Genomic DNA, 26,789 nt, shown 5'->3' on the forward strand with positions numbered 1-26,789 from the left:
CAAGGCATGAGTCAACGCCTGTAACGACACTCTGCCACCGGTTCTTGCCTGTAATTATTTGAATCCAACAGACCGATCATAGTCCTTAACTTGAAGTGCGTACTATAATCGCTAAAGAGGCTCCCATGCGAATCCATGAGATACAATCAGCTGTACCAGCGCTGTACGGGAAGCAACCTTTATGTAGTCACCCTGTCGATCTATAACAATACGACATATTGGTTGAGTCAACTTGCATGGCGGCTCCCCCAGGAGGGGCAGGGCTCCCACCATTGGACCGCAGCGTTCTCCAATGGCGCAGCCCATCTTCGACCCGTGCTCCGCCTCCGAACCTCCCCGCTCTCGTGCTCACAAAACGGTGGTGGCATTCGCGGATTCAACTCTCCAAAGAACCGTCCGTCGCCGTCGGCATCCCATGCCCAGGCAGCTGCAGCTCCCGCCGGCCAGCCATGCTGGAATTTAACAGCGGGGCAAGCCCAGCTACCAGCGCTTCGTCCATGCTTTCGATGCTCAACGTCAACATGGAGTCTTCTCGCCCCAACGCTTTTTTGCTGGGCAATCCACCTCTGGCCGCACTTCACTCCATGGCCGACCTCAAGGCAAGTGCCAGCCAGGCCCACTACACCCCAGCGTCGCAGCCCCTTAAGCCACAGACTGCCTTGTCTTGCGCCTACACGATGGCCTCCGGGACTCCGCATGGGATCAACGACATTCTGGGCCGGCCCATCGGACAGACGGCCGTCGGGCCCGCCGCTAGCCTCAGTGCCATTGGGCTGCCCCGTTTTGGACTTGGGGTCGGTGCAGGCATGTACTTCAATCCTGCAAACGGACTGCATAAGATGGGACTGAGTGACCTTCCCGGAAGGCCACACTTGTACTGGCCAAGTGTCGTACAGAACCCGTCACTGTGGAGGGACCGTCTCTCTTCGGCTTCAGGTGAGAGCACGTGACACATGGTCATGCTCCACAGACACTCCACCTGTAGCACATACTTCACAACGCCATTTATTCACTGTAGGAATGGGCCTTTTCCTTGACAACGCATCTATTTTAATCATAAACTTGCTAACGGGCGAGATAAGAACTTCTGAAGCGGCTTTTACAGGTTTTACCAATACATTGCACGCCTACACAAAAGAGATGTACTGCACGGCAGATAGGACGCATTCAGTTCTTCATAACGTAATCCCGGGTGCATGCGAAATTATTGTTGTTCCGCATTATAAGAGAAATTTAGCCGACATATCGTCATAACGAAACTGTCGTTGTAGCAAGAGTATCTTCCACAGACATATCGGCTATGCGAACCGCACGCGTACACCGAGAAAAATCGTACAAGCAGTTCGAAATCCATAATGGTGAGCTACAACGAGAAAGAAATATTTTCATTCACCTGTAAGGGGCTACACGACCCAATGGATTGCAATGACACAACTAAGTGTGCCAGTGTAAGACATTGGATCATGGGGCCCCATATGTTTGTATTTTCCTTAACGGTTTATGAATGGGCGATATCGCATACAGATAAAGTACTTGTAGAAAGTAATTCTGACAATGGACGTAGTCGAACAGAATTCTCGCTACAAACACAGATAACTACATGGCCGCGTGACGCGACCACTCCAGATCCGTCCTCCATGAATATACCACGAAGATTACTGCGAGCAATGGGGGTAGAGACACGCCACGAAAAGAAACTTGTTAATGTTATTTTTCCACAGTGAAACTCCGCGTTTTAACTCCTTGTTTAGTAAATGTTACCGAAGAAAGGTTTCACAGGGAATGAGGCAACGAGGCGATGTATAGAAAGCTGTTTTCTGAACGCATAATGCATATGCAAACTCGAGACGGACACTTACCACGTGAACCGAAGAGATGAAGTATACATGTATATAGATACGTAGAACATGTTAGTATAACTACAGTATGTAGTTTAGACTATATCAAATACCTGGAAAGGAATTTAATTATAGCAAAATGGTAAATATCTCAAAAAGTATTTAGGGTACATTTAAGGTACTTGAGGATTGGTCGTCAAACAGATAATCTTTTTTTAAAGCTCTATATAGGCTTCATCGACCCGTAGTCGTAGTATTTCAAAATGTCCGCCTGTCTGCCTTCCTCTCTTTCTTCGACAAATAACCTTCCTTGAGGAGACAGAGAGACACTGGACTGGACTCGTAACATGTTATCAATCTCCTTTGTGATTTGAAATAGGATGCAGATACCTTACTTAGTATGCAAAAAATACTGGATAAGGTACTCAAATGCAAACGAAAGCATTTAAAGCACTATCTTGAGAACGCTACCCAAGATACGTACAAGTCTGAGTATAGTACATCGGAAATACGTGTTTCATCACTTCCACGCTCCTGTGTTCTCTTGTGTTGACGTCATCATATTTAAAATATTCGTTTGATCTTCTATTGAAGACTGGAGGATGAGTCAATTCACATTCTGATTTGATTATAAGCACAGAAATTTATTGGCATATCATGCATAATGTGAACAAAAGGACGATGGTATCTGTACAGTGCAAAGCACAATACACATCCTAGTAAAATTAACGCGTGTACATTGGCATCAGTGTGGACGGCCAGTCACACGAACTGGTCCCCTTTAACATTTCAAAAGGACAAGACTGCAACTATTCCTCTTATTGAAGTCTGGAGGACGGGCCAATGCACAAGGCTCGACCACAACTATACCAGAATAATACAACAAAACACGCAATACTACCTGAATGCCATATCGGCACATTCTCAACAAGAAAATGCATGCATTGTTGACTGATTAGATGAGTGAGAAAAAGTTTCATTTCTTCTTCTTCCTTTTTTTTGTTTTTTCTTTTGCGTTGTTGACGCTCTTGCTATGAAGACAGGGTGTATTCTTGTATTGCTATCGGGAGGATGGGGCAGTCGCAAAGCAGGGTATATTGCGAACTGTGGGACGCGATCGAAGCAAGACGTGTATTACCACCAAGCAAGAAAAGTGTATTGGCATCAAATATATGTATTGGCATCATCGTGGAAGACCAGCCATATTGGCTGGCTCCCTTTAACGCAACAAACGCACTAGTCTACAACCATCGCAATGCCAAATCAAATGGAAGGCCGGCCAGCCGGCCAGAAAAAACGTCAACGAACGGATATACTTTGCTGAATTCGTTTACTTATCTGACGTCGACTGACATCCCCATTTGCTCGTGGTTCAGATTCGACGGTGCGCAAGACAGCGTCTATACAGAGTGCAGCGCCGTAATGGTTTCGCCCTTTGGTTTGGTTTGATTGAGAAAACAAACATAAAGGAGACGTTGATTCGTAACCCTTTCTTTTCTTGTCGGTCAAATCACTGGTCAAGCGCTATATTACGTATAACACTTCGTAACTCGTGCTATTACCCATCACCTCTTCCGTACCCAACTCCAACCAGCAATTCAGTTATTTACTTTCATTTAATACTGACTGATTGCAGAAATATTTCGTACGTAATTTGTATCCATACTTCTGTCTGCAAGTATACAACAGCACTGATAGTGTGGATACTCGTACCTATATGCAGCCTCTGCTCGCGAAAGTGTGCAGTTGCGGAGAACATTTCTAGTATACACTGAAAAATCTCGCGTACCTGCTCAAAACAGAGAAAAACGAAGAGATAAGTGAGCAAATTGTTTCTTTGTTTCTTTTTTTTTACGATAAAAGCAGACTGTGATTATCGAATATTTGAAAAATTTTGAACAGCACAGGTTTCGAATTGAATTCAAATTACGAAAATATTCATAAGCTAATAAGCTTCCAATATTAGCATACCGCATATTTTAGTACGAGAATAGCACGATGCGTTTATTTTATTTGTTATAATAAACACGCGTCCTCTACGACAATGCAGGTGATCAAACACTTCAACAGACATACCAACAAAAAAAAAAAAGTGCATGTACAAGTGCAAGGACTATGTGAAGACGCATTCAAAAACATAATATTGTGATTTGCGCCTTGACTCAATATGATTCATGCGGGATCGGAGGTGGAGCACAAGTAGCAAAATTAAAGAAAAATCATTCTGACTCGAATCCACACTCTTATTAAAAATGAACTTCACCGCATAGCACGCTCCTAGCCAACCATCATCTCGAATGATGTTATCTGCCCTGATTTGTTGAAAACGGAGGGCGTACGCGTATTTTGTGACAATTATGTACAGCATAAGTGTCACAAAAAAGGTGTACGCCTCCTGTTTTCAACAAATCAGGCTAGGAGCTTGCTATGCGGCGAAGTTCATTTTCAAGAGTGCACGCGCAACAAAGGTTGGCAACGAAAGACCAAGACTATAAAATTCAAATTCGAGGACTGTGACTTTTTTTGTTTTCGTTCTTCTTCTTTTTTTTTTTTTTTTTTTTTTTTTGTTACATCATTTTTAAGGAACTTCACGACATAGCACGCTCTTAGCCAATCATCACCCCGAGTGACATCGTTCTTTCCCCCCGATTTGCTAAAAACGGGGGGCGTACGCCATGTTTGTGACATACAGTATGCAGTTCGTACTTGCCACAAATATGGCATACGCGCCCCGTTTTCATCAAATCAAGGGAGTGCAAGTTGTCATTCGGTATGATCGTTGGCTAGAAGCGCGCTATGCGGTGAAGCTCCGTCTTTAGAGTGTACACTCTTAAAACATAACTTCACCACATAACACCCTATGAAGGCCAACCATCGGACAGAATGATACCGTTCTCGCACCTGATTGACGAAAAACGTGGTGCGCACGCCTTCGTGGCACTTAACATAACTGCATAAGTGTCACAAAAAGGCGTTCGCCCCCCATATTAGGCGAGAGAACGATGGTTGGATAGGAACGTGTAACGCGGTGCAGTTCTGTTGCAAGAGTGTAGGACACGCCAAATGGCGAGATAGTTGACCAATTACACCCGAATGTTCTTATTGTTTTTATGCACAATATTTGTCAAAGCACGTATTGCTACGGGTCTTGTCTTTAAATACTAATCATGCGCAAATAATCGAATCGGATAAATATCCGTGAGGTATCAGAGAAGTAAATCATACGAGACGGCTTCTGGTACTTGCTATCACTCTTAAAACAAAGCTCCACCGCATAGCACGCTGAAGGCCAAATATTGTACAGAGTGATACCTCTATAACTCTTGATTTGTGGAAAGCGGGGGGCGTACGCCTTTTTGTGACAATTAACATTTCTGCATAAATGTAACAAAAAGGCGTACTCCTCCCGATTTCAAAAAATCGGGGAGAGAACGATGTCACTCCGGCTGATGGTTGGCTAGAAGCGTGCTATGCGGTGAAGTTCATTTTTAAGACTCTTAAAAATGAACTTCACCGCATAGCACGCTCCTAGCCAACAATCAACTCGAATGATATCGCTATGTGACCCGATTTGTTCAAAACGCTAGGCGTACGCCTTTTTTGTGACACTTATGCTGTTCATAATTGTCACAAAAATGGCGTACGCCTCCCGTTTTCAGCAAATCAGGACAGCTAACGATATCATTCGAGAGGATGGTTGGCTAGGAGCGTGCTATGCGGTGAAGTTCATTTCTAAGACTGTAGAGCTTCGTCGGCGTTTTGTTCATTCTTGCAAATCTTCCTGGACATTGGTGCGCAAGATAGTTTCTATGGACATAATTATTCTACATGTCATGGAATAGGGGGTCTCCTTATGTGCAGAAGCCCTTCCTATTTCTTTCTTCTTAACACGGTTGATATGAGCAAAAACTGTTAACACTGCATTGTATTCTTTGGCTTACGAGTATCCCACCCTGAGTTAGATACGCTGCAAAAACTATGAAGAACTGTTTGGCATTACGCGTCATTCTCCATTCACTCGTGATACAGCAATATATTTTGCGCAGATCGAGATGAAGTTGCAGCGTTTTGTTTTCCTGTGGTTTCTGGAAGCAGCAACAACAAAATAGAGGGAAATGTCCTGTGCTTTGGAAAATGGTGACCGGTAACAGGTAGTCGGTTGCACCTCGAGAGATCGAGGAAACGAATGAAGGTCGTGATCGGCAGTCTCGAAAGATATCGGACATAGAAATTTTACTCTTTTACCATTGCAAAGAAGATAATTCGAAACCGGCTTGCCGTTGTTGACCTCACGTATGTGGGCTGCGTCACGACTGTAGCCAGGATGAGATGAGATGGTGTGACGGCCGAAATTTAAGATTTCACCACATAGCACACTCTTAACCAATCACCATCGCGAATAACACCGTTCTGCCCCCTGAAAGATTAAAAGGCGCCGCCGAAGAGGCGTACGCCTTTTTTGGAACACTTATGCAGTTCCAAAAAGAGGCGTACGCCCCGCGCTTTCCATAAATCGGGAGTGATAAAGGTATCATTCTGTACAATGGTTGGCCTTCACCGTGCTATGTGGTGAAGTTCTGTTTTTAGAGTGTAGGGAAGATAAATTCTTTGTGACAAAGTGGACTCGAGGCCCTACTCTGAAAACTGTACTCCGCCGCATAACACGCTCTGAGCCAAACATTGCGCCGAAAGATAGTTATCGCTTCCGATTTGAGCAGAGAGCAGGGCTTATGCCTTTTAGTGGCAACCAACACGCAGGGCCGGTGCTACACTCTTAAAAATGAACTTCACCGCGTAGCATGCTCATAGGTAGCCAACCACAATCTCGAATGATATCGTTATCTGTCCTGATTTGTTGAAAACAGGAGGCGTACGCCTTTTTTGTGACAATTATGAACAGCATAAGTGTCACAGAAAAGGCGTACGCCTCCCGTTTTCAACGAATCAGGGCAGATAACGATGTCATTCGAGATTATGGTTGGCGCAGAGCATGCTATGCGGTGAAGTTCATTTTAAAGAGTGTAGGGGTGTGCGGGGCCTGAGGCAAAGGCACATCGCGGGGCCTGTTTCACACCAGCAGTAACGAAAAGATAAGAAATGATAGGATTTTCGCAGTCGGAGATTGAAGTAATCCCTGGTTGAGGGCTTCGTGCGCGGGGCCTAAGGCGGTCGCCTTACTCGCCCCCCTGCCCCCCCCCCTCGCCGGCCCTGCCAACACGCCTCTAAATTGCCACAAAAAGGCGCAAGCCTCCCATTTTCAAAAAATGAGGAAACTAAGTGATGTCATTCTGAATGACTTTTGGCTCTTAGTGTGCATATGCGGTGAAGTTCAATTGAATGATTATGTTCAATAATCGTTGAACCCGCAACGACGTTGCTGGTGAAGTTCAGCTACTACAATTAGCTTTTTTATCAGCGTTTGGAGTGTAGCCTCCTTTAGTCCGGATATGAGGTGTCACTGAATTGGTAGCAGGGACTACTACACTCTAAAAACAGAACTTCACCGCATAGCACGCTGTGCTCCAACCATTGCCAAGAATGATAGGGTTATCGCTTCTGATTCGAAGAGAGAGGTGGGCGTACGCCTTTTTGTGACAATTTCGTATATCCAAACTGCCACAAAAAGGCGTACGCCCACTTCTCTCTTCGAATCAGAAGCGATAACCATACCATTCGCGACAATGGTTGGCGCACAGCGTGCTATGCGGTGAAGTTTTGTTTTTACAGTGTAGCAGGAACTGCACTCTTAAAAATGAACTTCACCGCATAGCACGCTCCTAGCCAAACATCATCTCGAATGATATCGTTATCTGTCCTGAGTTGTTGAAAAAGAGAGGCGTACGCCTTTTTTTTTGTGACACTTATGGTATTCATAATTGTCACAAAAAAGGCGTACGCCTCCCGTTTTCAACAAATCAGGACAGATAACGATATCATTCGAGATGATGGTTGACGAGGAGCGTGCTATGCGGTGAAGTTCATTTCTGAGCGTGTACTTGTTTAAATTCCGAACGGTAGACCTCATTCCTGTAACCTAAACCTTAGCTCTAACGTCGACCGGGAATTGACCTTCCTTATTATGTGATCAGTGATCACTCTATTAAACAGAACTTCACCGCATAGCACGCTGTGCTCCAACCATTGCCACGAACGATAGGGTCATCGCTTCTGACTCGAAGAGAGAGGAGGGCGTACGCCTTTTTGTGGCAATTATCATACATCCAAACTGCCACAAAAAGGCGTACGCCCACCTCTCTCTTCGAATCAGAAGCGATAACCATATCATTCGTGGCAACGGTTGGAGCACAGCGTGCTATGCGGTGAAGTTCTGTTTTTAGAGTGGAGATCGTGGGGTTATCCTCTGCTCGTTCTAAAGCTGTGTCCTTCTGGTCTTTTCTGTACTTAAAATCTGTTGCGCTCAGTGGTGAACTCAAGTTGCTCTCTGCCCTCCCTTCTGTCTCCGTCCCTGTTCTCGTCGTGACCTAAACGTTATTCCCTGTGCTCACCAAGGAATACACAAAAATGGCCCACTACAGGATACCGCAGTTTTGTAATGCGAGGAAAACAAGGGATTTGAACTCACGTTAACAACGTCAAAGATATCATCGTCCAGGAATAAGTAATCGCGTTGCTCGTAAATCTCCAGTGAGCGGCAAACACAATAAATACATCGGCCTCTGGCGTTCGTCGCGATAGGAGCCAGCCCCTATATCTCTCCGAACAGAATCATAACTGCGTGAATACACAGACTGATGGATCGTAAATTATCGGCATCGCTGGACCAAACCCTTGAACTACCCTAGTCCAGATAAGGAGCAATATAGTGCGTGGCGGCTGTCCTTCCGTGTCACGTTTCATTCACCGAACGGGGTACAGCTCCTTAGAGTTAGAAGCGTTTCGAAAAAGCAGCAGCAACGCTTAGAGACGGCTGGGAAGTTCCTCTGATGACAAGGACCGATTACGACTTGCACACATATTAGTTGACACACAGAGTATAATTGTGAAGACTGTTAGGTGCTTGCCACCGGTGTGCAATAGTGACCATAGTCAAAGTGGGGAACCAAGCTCGTTAGGCGGACGCCGACGTGTCTCTATACCGCTAGTTTTCCCCCAGACATGGAACAAAAATGCTTCTTCTCATTTCTTAGATGAACAATCTCCGATTAATGGTCCCCACTATACAAGCAAATTGAAGAATGAAGCGTCGTCCATTATGCTCTGTTGTAAAAAATAAACTCAAACATGAAACGTCCTGGACAGAACTCCACTATACGGACGGCCCGACCACTAGAAATACGTACTATGTAGCTTGCAAAACAGTTCCATACAACATACAAAGGGACTCAACGCCGCTCGAACTGTATTTGCATGGGAATCAGCAATGTAAGGCTCGCCTTACTTTGGCTCATCTGAAAATAAAGTTGCTGTTGTTGTTTGTTACTTTGCTAGTGCTCATAGTGAACCACTTAGTAGAGAAGCTTTAGCAAGAACAGAACTGCACTGGGAAGCTCGCTGCCCCGCAGCATTTCTTTATCCAGGGTATGCGCACGGAATTGCATTAGGCCTACATCCTGCTTTGTTTCAGCGGCGCACCTCATCATCTGACGTAGTTAGCGACTGGAGTACGCCTTTCGTCTTTGCGCCTGTTAGTTCCCGTTCGAACATCTTGGTAGACAAGTACACTCCTCCAACGTTGTTCTTGTGAGGTTGGCTTCCATACAATATTCAGATAGGCATATTTTAACTAATTTTTGTTCTAAAATTACTTTTAGATTGTACATGCATAAGAGAGAATGTGAAAAGCGGGCAAGGCATTTACCACCACGTATTAGACCACATTCACCACGTATTAGAATGATATTTTAGTACTGACACACACTAGTGACCAGCAATTTGCAGCAAAGATTATACAAAGAATTAAACAGTTGCATTATGGGGGGTACATTAGTCAACAACAACAACAATTTAAAAAAAAAAGATGCTCCAGCGTTAACAACTAAAGCTATCTAGACTAAAGAAGGCACTAATCCTCTTTCCTTATTTCGATATGCCGCATATAAAGTTGCGCTGTCGTCCGCTTGGTCCACTCGCGCAGACAATTTCAAACACAGAAAACCTGTGGCTAAGAGTGGCTGCCTGTGTGGCTCGAAGTGGATCGTCCGTTTCCATGGTAGCCATGGCCACTGATATGGCTGTGATTGGAGGGACTATACTTAGGATTAGGACTACGAGAAGTTCGAACACACACTAACCTAAATGGCGTTGTAACAACCCATCGGAATACAATTACGGCTGACTTTTTCGGGTTAAATGTCTTTCCCAGACCCAGGGGGGAAGGAGGGGGAGGGGGGGGATCCGGTGCTATTTTTTAATCTCTAATTCCGGGTGAATTCGGATGCTATTCACACATTCTTGTGGTATTGGGTTATTCCTTTTTTACTTTTTTTTTTCTATCCAGCAACGGCCCGGAGTTAAAGGTGCATATTTTGGTCAAACATGCATGCCTCGTGAATTATACACTCTAAAAACAGATGGTGGTGGTGGTGAGGAGACCGGCTTGCCGTTGTTTGCCTCACTTATGTGGTGATGGTGAAAACAGAACTTCACCGCATGGCACGCACCTAGCCAACCGTATTGTTCAGAATGGCATCGTTCGCTCCCAGGATTTGTTGAAAACGAGAGGCGTACGCCTTTTTGTGATACGTGTGAGGTTATGATAATTGTTACAAAAGGCGTGCGCCCCGCATTATCCACAAATCAGGGGAGTGATATACACTTAACTTAAAACAGAACTTCACCACACAGCACGCTGAAGGCCAACCATTGCACAGAATGATACCGTTATTTTTTTCACCCCTTATTTGTGGAAAGCACAGGGCGTACGCCTTTTTATGAGAATTGTCATAACTGCACAACTGACACAAAAAGGCGTACGCCTCGTGTTTTCAACAAATCAGTGCGAGAACGATGTCATTCGGGATAAGGGTCGGCTATAGGAGCGTGTTATGTGGTGCCGTTCTCTTTAATATGCTGAGGTGCGGGAAAAATACGTTGGACACTGCAGGAACTGCACGCTGGATGATGTCCTACGCTCTAAAAACAAAACTTCATCGCCTAGCACGATGTGCGCCAACCATTGCCACGAATGATAGGGTTATCGCTTCTGATTCGAAGAGAGAGGGGCGGGGGGGGGGCGTACGCCTTTTTGTGTCACTTATAATATATCCAAACTGACACAAAAAAGCGTACGCCCCCTCTCTCGTGGAATCAAAAGCGATAAACCTATCATTCACGGCAATGGTTCGAGCACAGCGTGCTGTGCGGCGAAGTTCTATTTTAGAGTGTACATCCCAGAGGCTTTTTCACTGAGTGATGGTCCAAAACTTGCAGCCTACACTCTTAAAAATGAACTTCACCGCATAGCACGCTCCTAGCCAACCATTATTTCGAATGATATCGTTATCTGCCCCGATTTGTTGAAAACACGGGGCGTACGCCTTTTCTGTGACAATTATGAACAGCATAAGTGTCACAGAAATGGCGTACGCCCCCCGTTTTCAACAAATCAGGGCAGATAACGATATCATTCGAGATAATGGTTGGCTAGGAGCGTGCTATGAGGTGAAGTTCATTTTTAAGAGTGTAGTCTGCTTCCTCCAATAAACTGAACTCGCCCAAAGAGTTTATTTCTCACGGGACTTCTCACCAATCTTAGCAGTGACCGGCCTGCAACGAAACTTTCGACAAGTTCACACCGCCGCAGCCACAAACACTGTCGACTGTCATCATTTCAACATATCATATCTTATCATCTCGTCTAATCTCATCGCAGCTCCAGTCGTGCCGCTGTCCACATGAGCGAGGTCAACAACGGCAAGCCTGTCTCGTGTTGGCCTAACACGGAAAAAAGTTCTACCGTTGTACGCCCACGTTACACTTCATATTACACAACTGCACTAAAATCGCGCAAAGGCACAACGTCCCAAGTCAGTCGGCTATTCTCCAAAAGCGCTCTCGAAATGCCCAGTCATCCTCATGATGAGAAACACCCCTCTGCGGTGACCCCAAGTGCGTACAATTATGTCAAACAAAAGCCATCGACAAGCAAATATGCTAACCGTTGCAGAAAACTCCTTAGTAACACGCTCCATGAATTGGTTCCGCCTCCGACAATAAGACCCCGCTCGTAACAGCGGTCATTTCACAAACGAGCACTCTCTTTCTTCTTTTTGGCGGACATGTCCAAATCGGCTCTTCGCCTGCGATTCTATGAGACTTTAGGACCGAGCGTACCACGTGATCCAGCGGCATCCACGGATTGGCTGGTCGTCTCCCTCGCGTACTGCAATTTCCTGCAATGGGAGCTAAATGAATCCGACTTAATGAAGGAAACCATTTTGCCGGCGCCAGTTGAGCTTAACGCGGGGCCCATGATGAGGGCCAAATGAGGGCATAGAGCCACCATTTTGTGCTGGGCTCCCAGGCACCGCGTTTAAAGTGTACTCTCACGCTATACGAAGAAATCTCAAGGGCTAATCAAATGCTCATCAGTCTGTTTTACTTAAGCACTCAAACACTGAAGTGTGCCGTCGTTGCTGGTATTTGCACAACAGTGCCTTACTGCGGTACAACGGCTTTTCTAAATTCGTGTGCTATTTTTCAACTGCGCAGTGAAAACGCATTCTATTATACCATATGATACACATGAAGTAATTTATAGCGTGTTCCCTGCGTCCGCATTCCTTAAAATAATACCCGTACACAAAACTGGCGGAAGAAAAATCATGCTCCGCTGGCACAATTAACAATTGAGACGTATTTTATTTCACGCACATTACAGCGACATAGTCAACATCAAGAATAAAGCGTAGTTTGAGAATCAAAACAGGTTAGCTTAGCGCTGAACAACGCTCAGTTACGCTGAAGTTACCAAATTTACGCCGTGGTCAGTGTTTCATGGATCATAATATCAATAAAACGCGCAATAAATGAGGACATTTCAGAGTAAACATCAGTAACCACTTGTACGGCAGCAACACAAAACGTCCTCTGTCCATAATATCAATGAAACTTTATAGCGCTATACAACATCCATTTTAGGCTGACGACACATACTTAATGGGTGGCAACAGTAAGCAAGAAATGGCTTCTTGTCTCCTTCCTATGAGAATAACACCGAAGTAGCCATGACTTACGCCTGTAAACACGGAGTATTGGAGTCTTAATAATAGTAAAATATTGGGTATACCGGAAAGTAAAAAAGCAACAGCAAGTAAGCACTCTATAATGGTGACAGAAATAACGACGCAAACGTGAATGATTTATTATTCGACCTTAATTGGCATGTTTCTCGGTATAGACACCTTGTACTACACGCTGTTAATGAGAAATGTCGTATCTTCTCAAATTGTATATGCGACAAAACAGCAACAACAGATAAATCATGACTATGACATGGGGCAAGAGTTGTCATACTGGTACGAAAACAGGCGATGCCGTCTAGCATCAACTTCATCAAAAGCAGTAGACAAGCCGAAAGCATCTTTCTCTCCTCTCTTTCGTTCCAGTCTCTCTTTTCCGGGTTGCCAAGGGCAACCAGGGTTTGTTCGCATCACTCAAAACAGTGATGCTCGGATGCTACAGAGCATGAGATACAGAGGTATCGAAAGTGCTGTGGAATACGACGAGAATTATTAATATCTCCGCAACTTTCGCAATGTAGAGTATATGCAGGATGATGCTTTGAAAGCCACTCTTCGGACTATTTAGATGGGTAGAAATCCAGCGAACCGGTAGAGATGTAGGAAGGGAGTTGCCTCAGGACAGAAGCCGCCGATATTTCGAACAGAGACTGTTCTTCTTCTGGCCCAGAAGAAGAACAGTCTCTGTTCGAAATATCGGCGGCTTCTGTCCTGAGGCAACTCCCTTCCTACCTCTTCGGACTATTTGCAATGTTTCACGCGTCGCAACAGCAAGAACTATCTCAGAGAGGTATTAGGTTAGGTTAGGTTGTTAAGTGTAGCAGGAACAATACGGAGATTTTGGCTCCTATAACCGTGGAGCTGACTACTCCAAATCACTTATATGAGAAAGTAAGTAGGTAAGCTAAGTATGCGCGTACGTAATGTAAAAAGTGAGAGACACGTCCTTTGAGTCTTATACGGACCTGCGGTTTATAGTTGGAAAATTATAACTACGCAAAGATTAAGTTACGAACCCGAATCTTTCTGAAAGCTGAGCAATATGCAACTATACGTGAATGGTTCGTATCGCATGCCAGCAGGTGATGCCCGGTACGACCCTGTTAACTTGTCCGCTACTCTCCATCACCTGCTAGCGCCAGAGGGTAAAACCCCTTAACTTCGTCCCTCTTCAACGCCGTCAACTTCTTATATATATTTTTTTCTTTTTTAATTACGTGTTAGCAAGCAACTGTGGCTATGAGCGGCGTACAGATGTGAACAAATGGAGAGAGGACAGCAGGAAGGAGTGGGGGATGGTTAGTATGCGTCCTGAGGGGGAACTGTGCCGACATTCGTCTGGAAAGTCTCCGGAAAACCCTGGGAAAACCTCAGATAGCACAGCCTGTGGTAGGACTCGAACCCACCACCTCCCAGTCTTCAGCACGACCTTGGCTAGCACCAACGGGCGGGGACGCCTTAACCCGCTCGGCATTGCCGCTGGTTAACTTCTCGATGATGATGACGATGCGGACAAGAAAAATGTCAGTTTCTCGCACCTCGCTGTCATGTTATCGTAAAATACAAGACATCGTATTGCAAAAAAAATAATAATAAAATCACTTTCCAGGATTTTTCGGCTTTCACTCCTATTTATACAGACACGCGCCTCACGTCGCGCGGAAGCAAATAAATGGCATCAGCCACTCTGCAGGACGGCGTAAGACTTTTCACATATGATGGAAGCGAGCGTGTGCTCTTGATGCTTTACAAAACGGGTCTAAGCGACAGTGAGAAATTCCTTTCTGCGTTATCAATCTGTGCAGGTTGTAGAACCATCGCGCTGCCTTGAAGGCTTCTTTGAGATGCGCAGTCAAACTTGGTAGGCACCTTCCCCGGCTCGACTGAACAATTCGTCTCCATCATAAAATCATTTCGCCATTGGCAAACTCGGCAGAAAGAGGATCAAAACGGGCGACGTCGTCAGCTTCGACAACAAAATCTATCTGGGAACATCGCGGCTTCAAGAGGTATTCTCAATGCACACCAGTTGTACATCCCCGAAGAGGCAACACCGTTTTGGAGGAATAGAGTATCGCGATCAGAACTCAAGACACAGATTACACGTGATGTGAGTCAGCCTATATCTGTGGTGATATGGTGCACGTCCTGAAAGGTTGAACTGCATGCAGATAACTGTGACTCTCCGGAGATCGCTAAACGTGCGCCGAAATTTTCCAACAAACTGCGCAGGAAGCAACATTTACCTCTGCAAATTGCTATAAATACCTCTGCCTGGTCTATAAACCTGGGATACTAAGCTCAGTAGACAAAGAAAAAAAGGAAATGCGAGAGGGATGCTGGCTCAAGTACTACGTGGACGTGACAAGCACGGCGTGACCCCACCTCCGTCCACATATAGAAGAGATAATTTAATGCGCGTTACCGACCGCATTTATGCACATTTCTGACAGTAAAATGGGGGATTCATGTGATGTAATTAAATAATACACCATTTATTGACTACGTAGTAAATTGGGGACCTAAATAAAGAAGGAAAAAAATTAAAATAACGAATGTTGTTTGAGCTCTTTCCGAAGGCTCTTTCCTGGTCCAATATCCCCTCTATTCAACACGAATGCTTCGTCGTGAATCCGTCGTCCGCTTTTCGTTCGTGCTCTACAACCACCGAACCCTGAAGCAAGAACTGATACCGCGTGATTGTGCACACTATGATGTCGTACAACAATCCTCGGCCTCTTGGACGGCCTGTTTACGAGCATCGAATATGAAGACGTTATAAAAAGATTGGACGCTTAATGCGTTGCACTAATGAGCTTCGAATGACGAATCGCTCTGTCCCAGCCAAAAGCACGATACGATGCAAAAGGCGTCGAGGGGAGGACATAATTTACGTGCCTATTCATCGAACAGCAACAAGACAGCAGCGAGGTTAATATGAGTACAAGGGGGCATAGCACGAGTGCGTATTAACGACCGTTTTATTAGAGGTAATTATTTAGATCTCATTTCCTTTAGCCGGAAGAATGTGGGGCCAAGCGAGTGCCAGTAGCGAGCGAAGGGATTCATTAAGCAGTTGCGAACTGCTGGCGCAAACTATTGATCAAGTGCGTAATCAATACGGGGCTCCCAATCTCTCTCCAAGCGGGCTTTGCCATGAGGCTCCTGCTTCGTGTCCCCTTCGCATCACATGAGAGCGGCACCAACCATTTCATGGCTTGCTACTTCGCTTCTGCTTTTTTTTACAAAGTTTACAATGCTTTTGTCGCTCGCGTTGTCACTGTGTAAGCTTCGTAACATGAAGCCCAAGAAGCCTGGTGGAAAATTCTCGGAGGGTTTTGTATTCTTTTATAATTCCTGTTGCCTACCGCGTAAGAAGTGCCTACTGCATTACGCACTACCGAGTGCACCGGGTTTTCTCTCTTTATTTTCTTTTTTTTTTAAACTCGCTTGCGCCTATTCTTCCTCTACCGAAGAGAAAGACCAAGAGACAAAGCAAATTATTTCAACTCTCTGCTCTACCTCAGGTAACCATCGAATGTATTTTACAAAAAGAAAGATTTTCTGTTGTGGCATAATCTTGCATTGCAGAACCCCCGCCTTGAATGCGACGAATTCATTTCACTCGCAGCTACGCCATTAAAGGAGTCTTGAGAACTGCGGAGGGAGCACATATACAGTGCGTGTTAGTTGTGTTCAAACACGGCAAGCAACGCTTGCTTCGTTCTTGCTTACCATGTCTGGGGAACAGTTCGCTGGAGGGTATTTTACGTCACTACATTTAGCACGGTTCCCATAGGAAAATGAATCTAAAAAAACGCGCTAGGACACGGCCATTGCAAAGGAACCGACACGTAAACTACAGTCACCATCCTTGGAACTTCATCGAAGACGGTCTTGTTATCTTCAAAATGCCCGAGCTCGCTCAGCCACTTCAAGCTAATAGAGGCGGAGCAGCAGAAGGCTAATCTATCAGCTTCTCCCGCAGCCCTTTGGATCCTCGGGCCCCGCGAAATTAATCCGTCCGCCAGGAAGCTCCTTCCCGTCGACACCCCACGCGCAAAATTTACTCCGGGCCTGCTCCGTTGCCGCGCGATTAATCACTGTGGCTACACGGCAGAGGACGGCGAAGATGACCCGGCTCGTGGCGTCCACCGATTTGTCCACGCCCAGCCATTTGTCCTCGCCGTTAACGGTCTGCGGTCAAGAAAAGGAATGGAGCTGCCTTCCCATCCGCCATCGATAGCGCTCCCGCTGAAACGCTCACGGGTGCCGTGTGATATACAAGGAGAATGAATTCTGCTCCTTGCAACGTTTCACCAATTTGTATTTGCGTTGTACATGATACGTGGAACGACACGATTGCGGTTGAATTGCGGGCTTCCGCTGAAACAGGGCCCTACGCAAGCTGGAAGGAAGAGCCAATGGCCTTTTCAAATAGTTCAGCAATTCGAACTCATCGAAACCATTTATTTGGTTCAAGTGTGCTGCACAGAGGGTTCGTTCAGTGCAGGTCATATTCAATTACTTATCTGTTTAGCTCACATTAAGCGTGCAGTGCCCGAAACAGTGTTCACAAGTCTCGTTACCTTGTGTGCGTTCCTACAAAGTGAAGAAGGTTTAAATGCCGAATCACTGATTTTTAGAAGAAATTAGACTGCAATTTCAGCAGATAGCTCTCAGAGATAAGAAATGCGTGCGAGATTATAGTGTTTTGACCGTTGTACACACGGGGCCTTGCCAAGCTACATTGATAGCTTTTTGTCCCGCCTCCTCCACTTTGTGGAAATAAATAAATAAATAAAATATGTTTATCACAGTATCCCCTGACTTTAGCACTTTTGTTTTATGCCCCTATGCACTTACGTAATTCGTTCGTGCTGCGTAGAGCTCCAAAATACGAAGAAGAAAAAGTCATACGACGATCCGCAAAGTATTAGGGTCGCATTATACTTGAGTACGTACCTGCGCATGTGTATGTCGGGCCCGTGCATTTTATCAATACAAAACATCTTCCCGTGTGGCCGCGAGCGAGCGACATTCGCTGTTTTGAACCAAAGATGGCAGCACCGCCATGAAGGGCTCGGCGGAGGCACCCTTCCCGATGGGTTCTCATCCCGAAGACTGCGGGATACTTGGCACGTGTCTCTCCAAATGGTTCACAAATCTCGCTGGCAGCCACTTATCGAAAGGGCGTATAGCCCTCGATTTACGTCGGAAATAACGAGACGTTCGGAGCGTCAATACGCCAGTGGCTGACAGCGGCTGCATTGACTTATGGGGCGGCGGAGCTGGCTGTCAAATTCCCCCTCGTGTGCATTACGAGTCGGTTTATCGGCGGCCGCTGAATGAGCATCGTCGCAATAGCGCTGACCGTTAGAGGCAGCCGTCGAAAAGCCAGCTGTGGGGGGGAGGGAAAGTATCGGTTTGCGGTAAATTTCCTCCGTGAGCAATAATCACTCAAAAGCTCCCCACACACCTGCCGCAGGACGTGGAAACATATTGAATGACGCTCATTCCTCACCAGGCTTAGCCAGCCGATCGGAAGGACTCCTTCACACTTCAAATACTCATATAGCACGTGTTATTTGCTGCGGGAAAGAGGACCGCAGTATATATTACAAACATCGTGCCAAGAGCACAATTCGACCACGTTATGTGGGTGTACACGTCAGCGCGTAAAATGCGCCGAGCTTTGTCTACGAGGAAATAATGAAGGTTCCCAAATACTGCAAAAATTTTCGCGATGACCTAATTTTTCAGAATTTCGCTATCGTCCTTTTTTTTTTTTTTTCCCCGAAAATAAGTTCCGCGAAATATCGTTCACGATGACGGGAAAGTATAGAAAAATGGTAATTTACAGCGAATGAGTCCCACTAGGTTGAACTGACCCGCCGCGTGTGTAATTTATTGTAGCACTATTTCAATGCACATTTAACACACTTTGGCAACATTTATGCTATTGGACGTTGACTCCATCCAAAAACACGTCGTCATATTCCACCCTCGTTCTCAACTCGAGAATGTTTGCTTGATTGTCAACGTCACGTTTAATCCTGGCGAAACCTCAGACTTAGTATTCTGACGCAGATGATCTCCATGGTACAACCGCATAGTCCCGCGAATTATTCCCTAAACGTCCTGCAGAGCGCGGAGACCGCGAAATTAACCGTTTTCACTGCTACAAATTTTGAACGGCGCCTCTACGGGCTCTCGTTCCTATATTTCAAATAACACGTGTTAGCCAATGTGAGTATAGTTGCGGAGCAAGAACTGTAATAATAATAATAATAATGAGTAGCTTTACGCGTAAGGTGAGTCAGCCTATTTGTGCTCATGCTCTGCTCGGCTGTGTTGCAGTGCCCCAAAACTGCCTGGATAAGGACGGCAAGAAGAAGCACACGCGGCCCACATTCTCCGGACACCAGATTTACGTCTTAGAGAAGACCTTCGAGCAGACCAAGTACCTCGCAGGACCCGAGAGAGCAAAACTTGCCTACGCCCTTGGCATGTCCGAAAGTCAAGTAAAGGTAAACTTCTGCACGCTTCATTATACGTGAACCGTAAGCCTGTCATGTCGATAGCTAGCCACGAATTACTGTAAAAGCAATTTCGTGGGTAAAACATTTTAAAAGATATCTCTTACTTGCCTCCTATCCTTTCATTTTTTATAATCGTGCAATTAATGAACATTAGGAAACTGCTGTCGAGATGACAAAAAAAAATCTGGAATTTTTCGTTGAAACACAATAAGACAGAAATTTCTTTTATTTTATTCGGACGTATTCCGTTGTTATTGTTCGTAGTACTTCATCGTATCAGGCAGTACACTGTAAAAGACAAAAACAAAAAATAAAACATCAACCATTAGTCCCTTTCGGGACTAAATGCACGGGAGTTTATACAAAGTTTGAGGACCATTTGCAGCGATGGGGAGCAATTTTCAGGGACAGGGACATTTCCAATGACTAAAATGGGGAGTAATTGCAATCTAGAGGACTAGAAGAGCTCTGTTATTACGCCCCAATTTACTTCTTTTTACAGCATAGTTACTTGCTCTCGTATCATTCGTATGTCTGTTTAATGCGCATAGTGGTTTTCCTTTCGTTGTGTACGCACAAACTTAGTAAACATCTTACCCCTATCTTACCTCTATCTGAGTTTTCGATGACCCCACTCTGAGAAAGCCTCTCAGTTTTCTTTTGTTTTGATTTTCGCAGTCCTTCCTTGATGATAAGCATAATTTCCTGCGAGCAATATATCCCCAACGGACCTATGAATCATTTATGACTACTTTGACGAATATACGATACACCATAAATGTTTCTTTATCGGACAGCAAGTATACACCCAAGAAAGCGTCGGGGGGCCGTGGCTTACCCCATGCTTGTTACTCAGAAAAAGAACCATGTATAATAAATTCTTAAGCAAGGGACGAAAACACTCTGAAAGCTTCTGTAAAAATGTTCGCAATCAGTTAACAGCTGAACTGAGCTACTACAACAAATTATGATATATATATATTATTTTCAACGAGGCTGATGTCACACACATAAATGGGATGATGATGTGGCGGGTCATTCACCGCCGTTATGGCGGTACACTGTACTGATGTCGAAGTACCTTCTACTGGCCGACAATTAATTATGCTGCTGAGAAAAAAAAGAGAACCTGTCAAACACCGCAAACGCTCGAAATATCGTACACAATGGGACACTCCGTGTAGAATATGCATTAGTTTGCCGCTTCGTGACTGTTTTGTTTTTCCCTTTTGGATATATCTTTACGTTACTGATTTAACGGATAGCTTTGTTGCACACAACAGATGTCGAAAATCCGCATGCTTTTCACCTGTTGATGTGTGAGGGGTGCCGTCAGCGGCCATTTTAATTTACATGTACATGTTACGTGTTTCAATTACATCTGGCCTTATTAACATTTTAGTTGCGACAGCCTTCCCAAAGTGTAGCGATTAATACTAATTCGTTCAGTAAATTTGGAGATGGTTGTTGTTGGTGATGGGTTCGCTTGCTCCCACACGATGCAAATCAGCTGCCTTATTGCTCTATTGAAAAAATCGGATGATGTTTGCTGTACATTCGGCCGCATGGAGGGCCGCATTCTATGGAGGGTATTGAGCACCAATCCTTTCAGTTGTTGATATACGACAGTTAAGTTTGAGTGTATTTACAACAGTATTTTCTGCTCACCCTTACGCTACTGCAATGTAGTTTAGGGCAATAAAACTCCGTCAAGTGTAGAACGAACAACGCCCTCCGCTGAGTCGCGAATGTTTCGTATTTGAGTATGCAATGCGACATTTTAAGCTATTTACTTTTGCTCATTCGTCTACCAATTTGTTCTTGTACACAAGCAACTTTTCGCGAACAAACAGCTCTTTACTTATTTCCGTAAATTAGGAAAATTTAGGAGCGCATTGTACAGTATATTAACCGCAACGCTATGAAAACTGGAGGATGCCAAAAATTATGGAAGGCACATGTTCGATTTTGTGTCCGTCGTGGCTGAAACAAAACAAAAATATATTTAATTTTATTTTTGCATTTTTTAACGAAAATGAAACATAATAGCGCCCCCACTTAAGGAAAATGCTCGTATCCAAATTCGCGTGCCGATTGGCGTTGCGAAATATATTAACGCGCTCAAATCAGAATGATACAACAAACAAACACCCCTGAGTACAGTAATACCTATATTAACCTAGATTTGTCGTTCATCAACACGTCAAGTTTTGTTATTGTTATTATTATTTCAACTTTCAGCATGAGAATCAACATGCGCATAACAACACGTACCAAGAACCAATAAACATACGAACCCGTGCTTTCACTGAAGCAATGAAGATATTAGTGTATCAGCCTATGAAGGTAACCGTCCACGGTTCTCCTGTTGGTCCTGGGTTTAATTCAACGGGGCTCATGTCAGCGGAGAATGACCTCACTCCGTGCGACTTGAAGCGCCGCGGAAATAAACTCTTAGCAACTCCGCGTAGCATCGTGCTTTCGAGTCTCAGCTGCTGGGTCGAAAGAGAGTACGATGTGATAGCCTCGTACACGTGGCGACAAAATCGTGCGAACGCTTGTTGCTACAAACGTTTCCCATGGGGAAGCAACATCTACCGCAGACACGTGCCATTAGTTACCCACGAGAGTGGCCCGCCGAACGACAATAGGCCCTGCGTGCCTCACTACCCCGCACTCTGTGTCCGGATGACGTGAAATTGGCGTCCGCGATAATAAGGGCGATGATAGCAGATGTACTTACGTCGTTGCACACGCGTTCTTCGGTGCAGTCACTGCATTACGTATTAGCGCTGTGTGGGCCACGTGCGGTGTCTGCCTAAGTTTTTCTCCATTTTTTTTTCGTCTATGTGTGCGCGCAATATTTGTTTGTACCTCGATGAAGACGAGACTAGGAAGTATGTGTTTCAATTCTTTGTTGCCGGGTGTTCGCTCTATGCATTCGCTGTTAATTTATTACTATACTGCACGGTGGCAATGTGGAGGAGGTAAACATTAGAGAGTGTTAGTAGACGGTTGATAACGTGGCTTCCAAAGTACCGTATCTACCGCACCCAATCAACGGATAAGATTCCGAGTCATGCACGCTGTCATTGGTTCCGGTATGTACGATAACTTCACGGTGGCGCTACCAGCGGTCAACTGCTGACACACTCTAATGTCATCGTGCAGTTATCGAACAGTATCGTGCAGTTATCGAACATCGTGCAGTTATCCAACATGCCGTGCAGGTGTATGAAAGGCACAGATGCTAACCAATAATTTAGTTTTCTGCTCGACGCGCTAGAATGGCGTCGAAAACATTGTATTTCGAGTAAACTGCGCGTTAAACGGTCAAGCACCCACTGTGCTGCAGCTTCTCGCCTAAACGGTCCAAAACGTTCCGAAAGCTTTTCTTTCCTTTGACGGATCGCCCGAAAACACCGGGGGGAGGCATCGTCCAAGTGGCGAGACTCCAGATGGGCCAAGAGTTCTTACGAGGCCACTCATTACAACCAGCCTTGCTGGGGTAGCGGCCAAAGCCAGGGGATCCCAAAAGCACTTTCTGTCGTCTTTGTTTTCCTCAGCTGGAGCTCATACAGCGCCAATCAAAGAGACATAAAGAACCTTTAGCCACGGCCATCCTTCCGTGAATAGCCGTTAAATTGTTTCAGTAGCGTCGTTTACTTAATGACCTTTCGACGGCGAACGAGAACCACATTGTCACGCAGCGGGTGACAATTTCGTCCATTTTCCCACAAAAGGACCTCCACGAGACCAATCATAGATGTTCCGAACGAGGAGGATCCAATCACGCGGCCAACTCGACAGATGCCCTCATGAAGGCTTTCATTAACGCGATCCGCCTCCACTATGAAGAGTGCCCCCTCTGAACCGCGACTCCTTTTCGCCTTTGCGCTCTATCAACCGTCCATTTCGCCCAGGAATGTTCGCCATAATATGCTACGCCTGGAACATACATGACACCAGAAAGGAAGAAAATTGGCTTTTCCCTGGTGACAACAACAACTTTATTTTGGTGCATATTCATTCGCTCCGTATCATTCGCTCCCTGGTGATGTCAATGCTCCTTCGTAGAAAACGCGTTTCTCAATTATCTTGGATCGTCTTGTAGATCGCTTCTTGATCGTATTGTCACACCAGGTACTGCATAGCACATACTACCTGGTAGTGCATGCACGACAAAGGCAAAACAGAACGGAGCTCAAACGTAAAAGTATACGCGAGACAAGGAAGGCAAACAGAAGGAGGTCGTAAGCATCATGTCCCTAAGCAAGCAGGAACACTAATTATTTTCGAGAAATTATTTTCTTTTCTGTTTATTTTCTTGCGGAATAGCAAGTCGACACACCGTTTGGCTGATCTTTCCTCCTTTCCCCCCTTCCTGTTCTAATAAATATATCCCCACCCCAGCCCAGGAACTCCAACTTATAATTTTATAAAACAGACAATTTATGCTAATTGTTTTTGCGCTGTTTTATCATTCAAAACGTAATTTCGTCCTTGGACAAAGTGAGTGAACAAAGTGAGTGACAGAATACATATAATGTAAGACGCTCTTTTTACGCAAATTTACCCTCTTGAGCTTTTTGTTTTATTTTGTGTAGGGGTCAGAAGTCTACGCGCCATGAGTCGGTGGTACAACGGAAGGTTCTTTCGGCTGGGTTGCAAGGCGCGATTTCTTTTATTGTGGTCGATCAAAGCGGCTAGCAACAAAAAAGAAAGAATATGACATACAGTTTCTTTTTTTGTTGTTGTTGTTGTTGACGCTGAGCGAGCGGCTTCTCAATATCAATTTCTCGTTTGCACAGGTGTGGTTCCAAAACCGGAGAACGAAGTGGCGAAAGCGGCATGCCGCCGAGATGGCGACTGCGAAAAAGAAACATGACTCCGAAGCGGAACAAATGCGGCATGAGGATGTCTCAGACCACGACGATGGCGATCCTGTAGACGTCAAGAAACTCCGTCGAGACGAGGATAACCCCATCCTGAGACACGACCACAGGCCAGACAGTTTATCACCGATTTAGATGTTTCGTCCGCCGTATACAGTCCCTGATTGGGAGCCCCGTGCAATACTCCTTACGTCGTTATTCGGACAGTTCGTGTACATAGCGCGCCTTTGTACTACGTGTACATACCGCGATGGGGACAAGCCAGAACCGCGCCGCGACAAGGTACTACGTACGCAACACGAGGTTTACGTGCCAAGCAGAAGGCACCTTCTAGAAACAGCGTCCTCAACTGGGCTTCCTGCACAGGTGATACAGAACATTACCCGTTATTTGTGATCGATGCGGTCAGAGTCCTGGAACTCGCAGGCGTATCGTACCTGTGCTTCTCGGTAGTTGGGTGACGAACCATGAAATCAAGTTGCAACTATACATGTTCGATCCTGTGGTGGCATGTAACACTTAATTAAATGAGCACGATGGCTGCAACCATTGCAAAACAAACATCGAAGTCGAACGGAGACGGTAACCAGAGGTGACAGCGCAACAAAAGTCCTGCGCGTACTACGTCGGAGAGCTCTACATAATTTTCCCGACAGTAGTCCGGGATAAGTTTCATTGTGGCACACACTGATTGCCCTCCATTATCACTGGTGGATGCAGCGAAGCTGTGAAAGCAATTGGGTGCTTCATCTCAAGGATATGTCGTTGTGTCCGTGTGTGATATCAATAATGGTCCTCCTCTGACATTTTGACGAATTCCGGACGATCCACAAGTGTGCTGTACATCGTAATTTCTTTTGGTTCTCCTGTGAAAAAACGACGGTTGTAAATATAGATTTACAAACTACCTGCATGGCGCGTTAGTCCATAGTCGTGTAGGTATATAGTTCTCATTTCGTGAGTGTGAGAAGTACTATGTTCATGTTTTCAGTTAAAAACCAAAGCGATATAGTCCTTTATGTATGCAAGGTGATCCAAAAGACCCTTTCCCCGTGCGTAGAAAAAAATCTTTCCCAGTCCCTCAACGCATTAAAGCAAGCAGAAATTGTGTAACAACCAATTACATATTACGTTTCATTTTTTTTAAATTATCTCTACATCTTGTAGCCATCTTCCACTGCTCTCCACCTTCTCTTCGTGGAACACATAGAGTGTAAAGAACATTTTAGATTTTACATGTGAGTGCCCTTCGTACCGTTCTTCGCTCCTCTTTCTTTTTTACAAGGAAGGAACACTGCGCGACGAAAATAAAGTCCAGGCACACTGTACACTTTCTTGTACATAACTGTGGTTAAGAAAGCCCGCGTTGTTTATCGCATGTAATACAACAAATAACAAAACGAAATGCAAAACTCCCCAGATATCAATTCGTCGCATCACAAAACATTATTTTAGTTGTCCATACCTGCCGCAAGCTCCTTTATGTCAGATTTATAGAAAAGAGAGCTATCATTATTCATCGTTGTTCAACCTGTCTTCCACGAAGAGTTGGTTCAGTTTTTGACGGTTAGAAAATCCTTTACCCCACGAGTGGCGTAAGGGTGTCGTGCTTTTGGATCACCTTATATGGACCGGCTGCAATATGTTTTTTTTTCTCTCTCTCTCTCTCTCCCTTCTTGTTTACAGGCAGGGAATGAAGTTTATCGGCTAAAACTTCATTCGATAGTACCAGAGAGGCTAAGGCAGTAAGGCTCTTACAACAAGGTCCCGCCGTCATCATCAATAATCATTTCATACGTGCTTCCCATGATCGTATAAAGCATGTCAAATATCCCCTTAGACTGCGCTTCAGCGCATTGTTTTTAAGCTGACAACATCAAAATAAGAAAGGAAGGAGGTATGTTTTGGTCTTGAAAATTGCATATTGAGACACAGACTTGATAGCAAGTATCCACAGTAGCAGCTGTCTGTCTACTGACACCATCTTCTGTTGAAGAAATAAAATAAAAGCCTTCACTTCGCAAGAGCTTCCAGTTCTCAATTTGTTGCAAATGACCAAACGGAAACCACATGTTACACTCCACTGACTACACCACCTGGGGATCATAACAGAGTTCAACGAAAATGAAAAACAATATACAATATTAAATAAGCAAGGAAGTGACGTTTAACATGGCTCGAAAATCTGTTTCATTAATCAAGAAGTCTGTCAGGAGAATGGACAATATTTTTGCTCCGCGGTGTATTGTCACAAATTTACAAAAACGCCCGAGGAAAGCAGTCATCTGTCCGGCCCGATCTCCTCCCGTGACT

At 45.0% G+C, this 26,789-nt stretch overlaps 1 protein-coding gene across 1 annotated transcript; it reads left to right on the plus strand.

Annotated features, from left to right (window-relative positions):
* Positions 1 to 368: 368 nt before the first annotated feature.
* LOC135397430 (homeobox protein Nkx-6.2-like) lies at positions 369 to 26,500 on the plus strand. Its single transcript, XM_064629042.1, has 3 exons — positions 369 to 936; positions 19,400 to 19,569; positions 24,393 to 26,500. Exons 1-3 carry the CDS (start codon positions 450 to 452, stop codon positions 24,609 to 24,611), a joined length of 876 nt encoding a protein of 291 aa, XP_064485112.1. The 5' UTR covers positions 369 to 449; the 3' UTR covers positions 24,612 to 26,500.
* The last annotated feature ends 289 nt before the right edge of the window (positions 26,501 to 26,789 follow it).

Source organism: Ornithodoros turicata, chromosome 1, assembly GCF_037126465.1.
Source record: "Ornithodoros turicata isolate Travis chromosome 1, ASM3712646v1, whole genome shotgun sequence".
In the NCBI taxonomy this organism is placed as follows: domain Eukaryota; kingdom Metazoa; phylum Arthropoda; class Arachnida; order Ixodida; family Argasidae; genus Ornithodoros; species Ornithodoros turicata.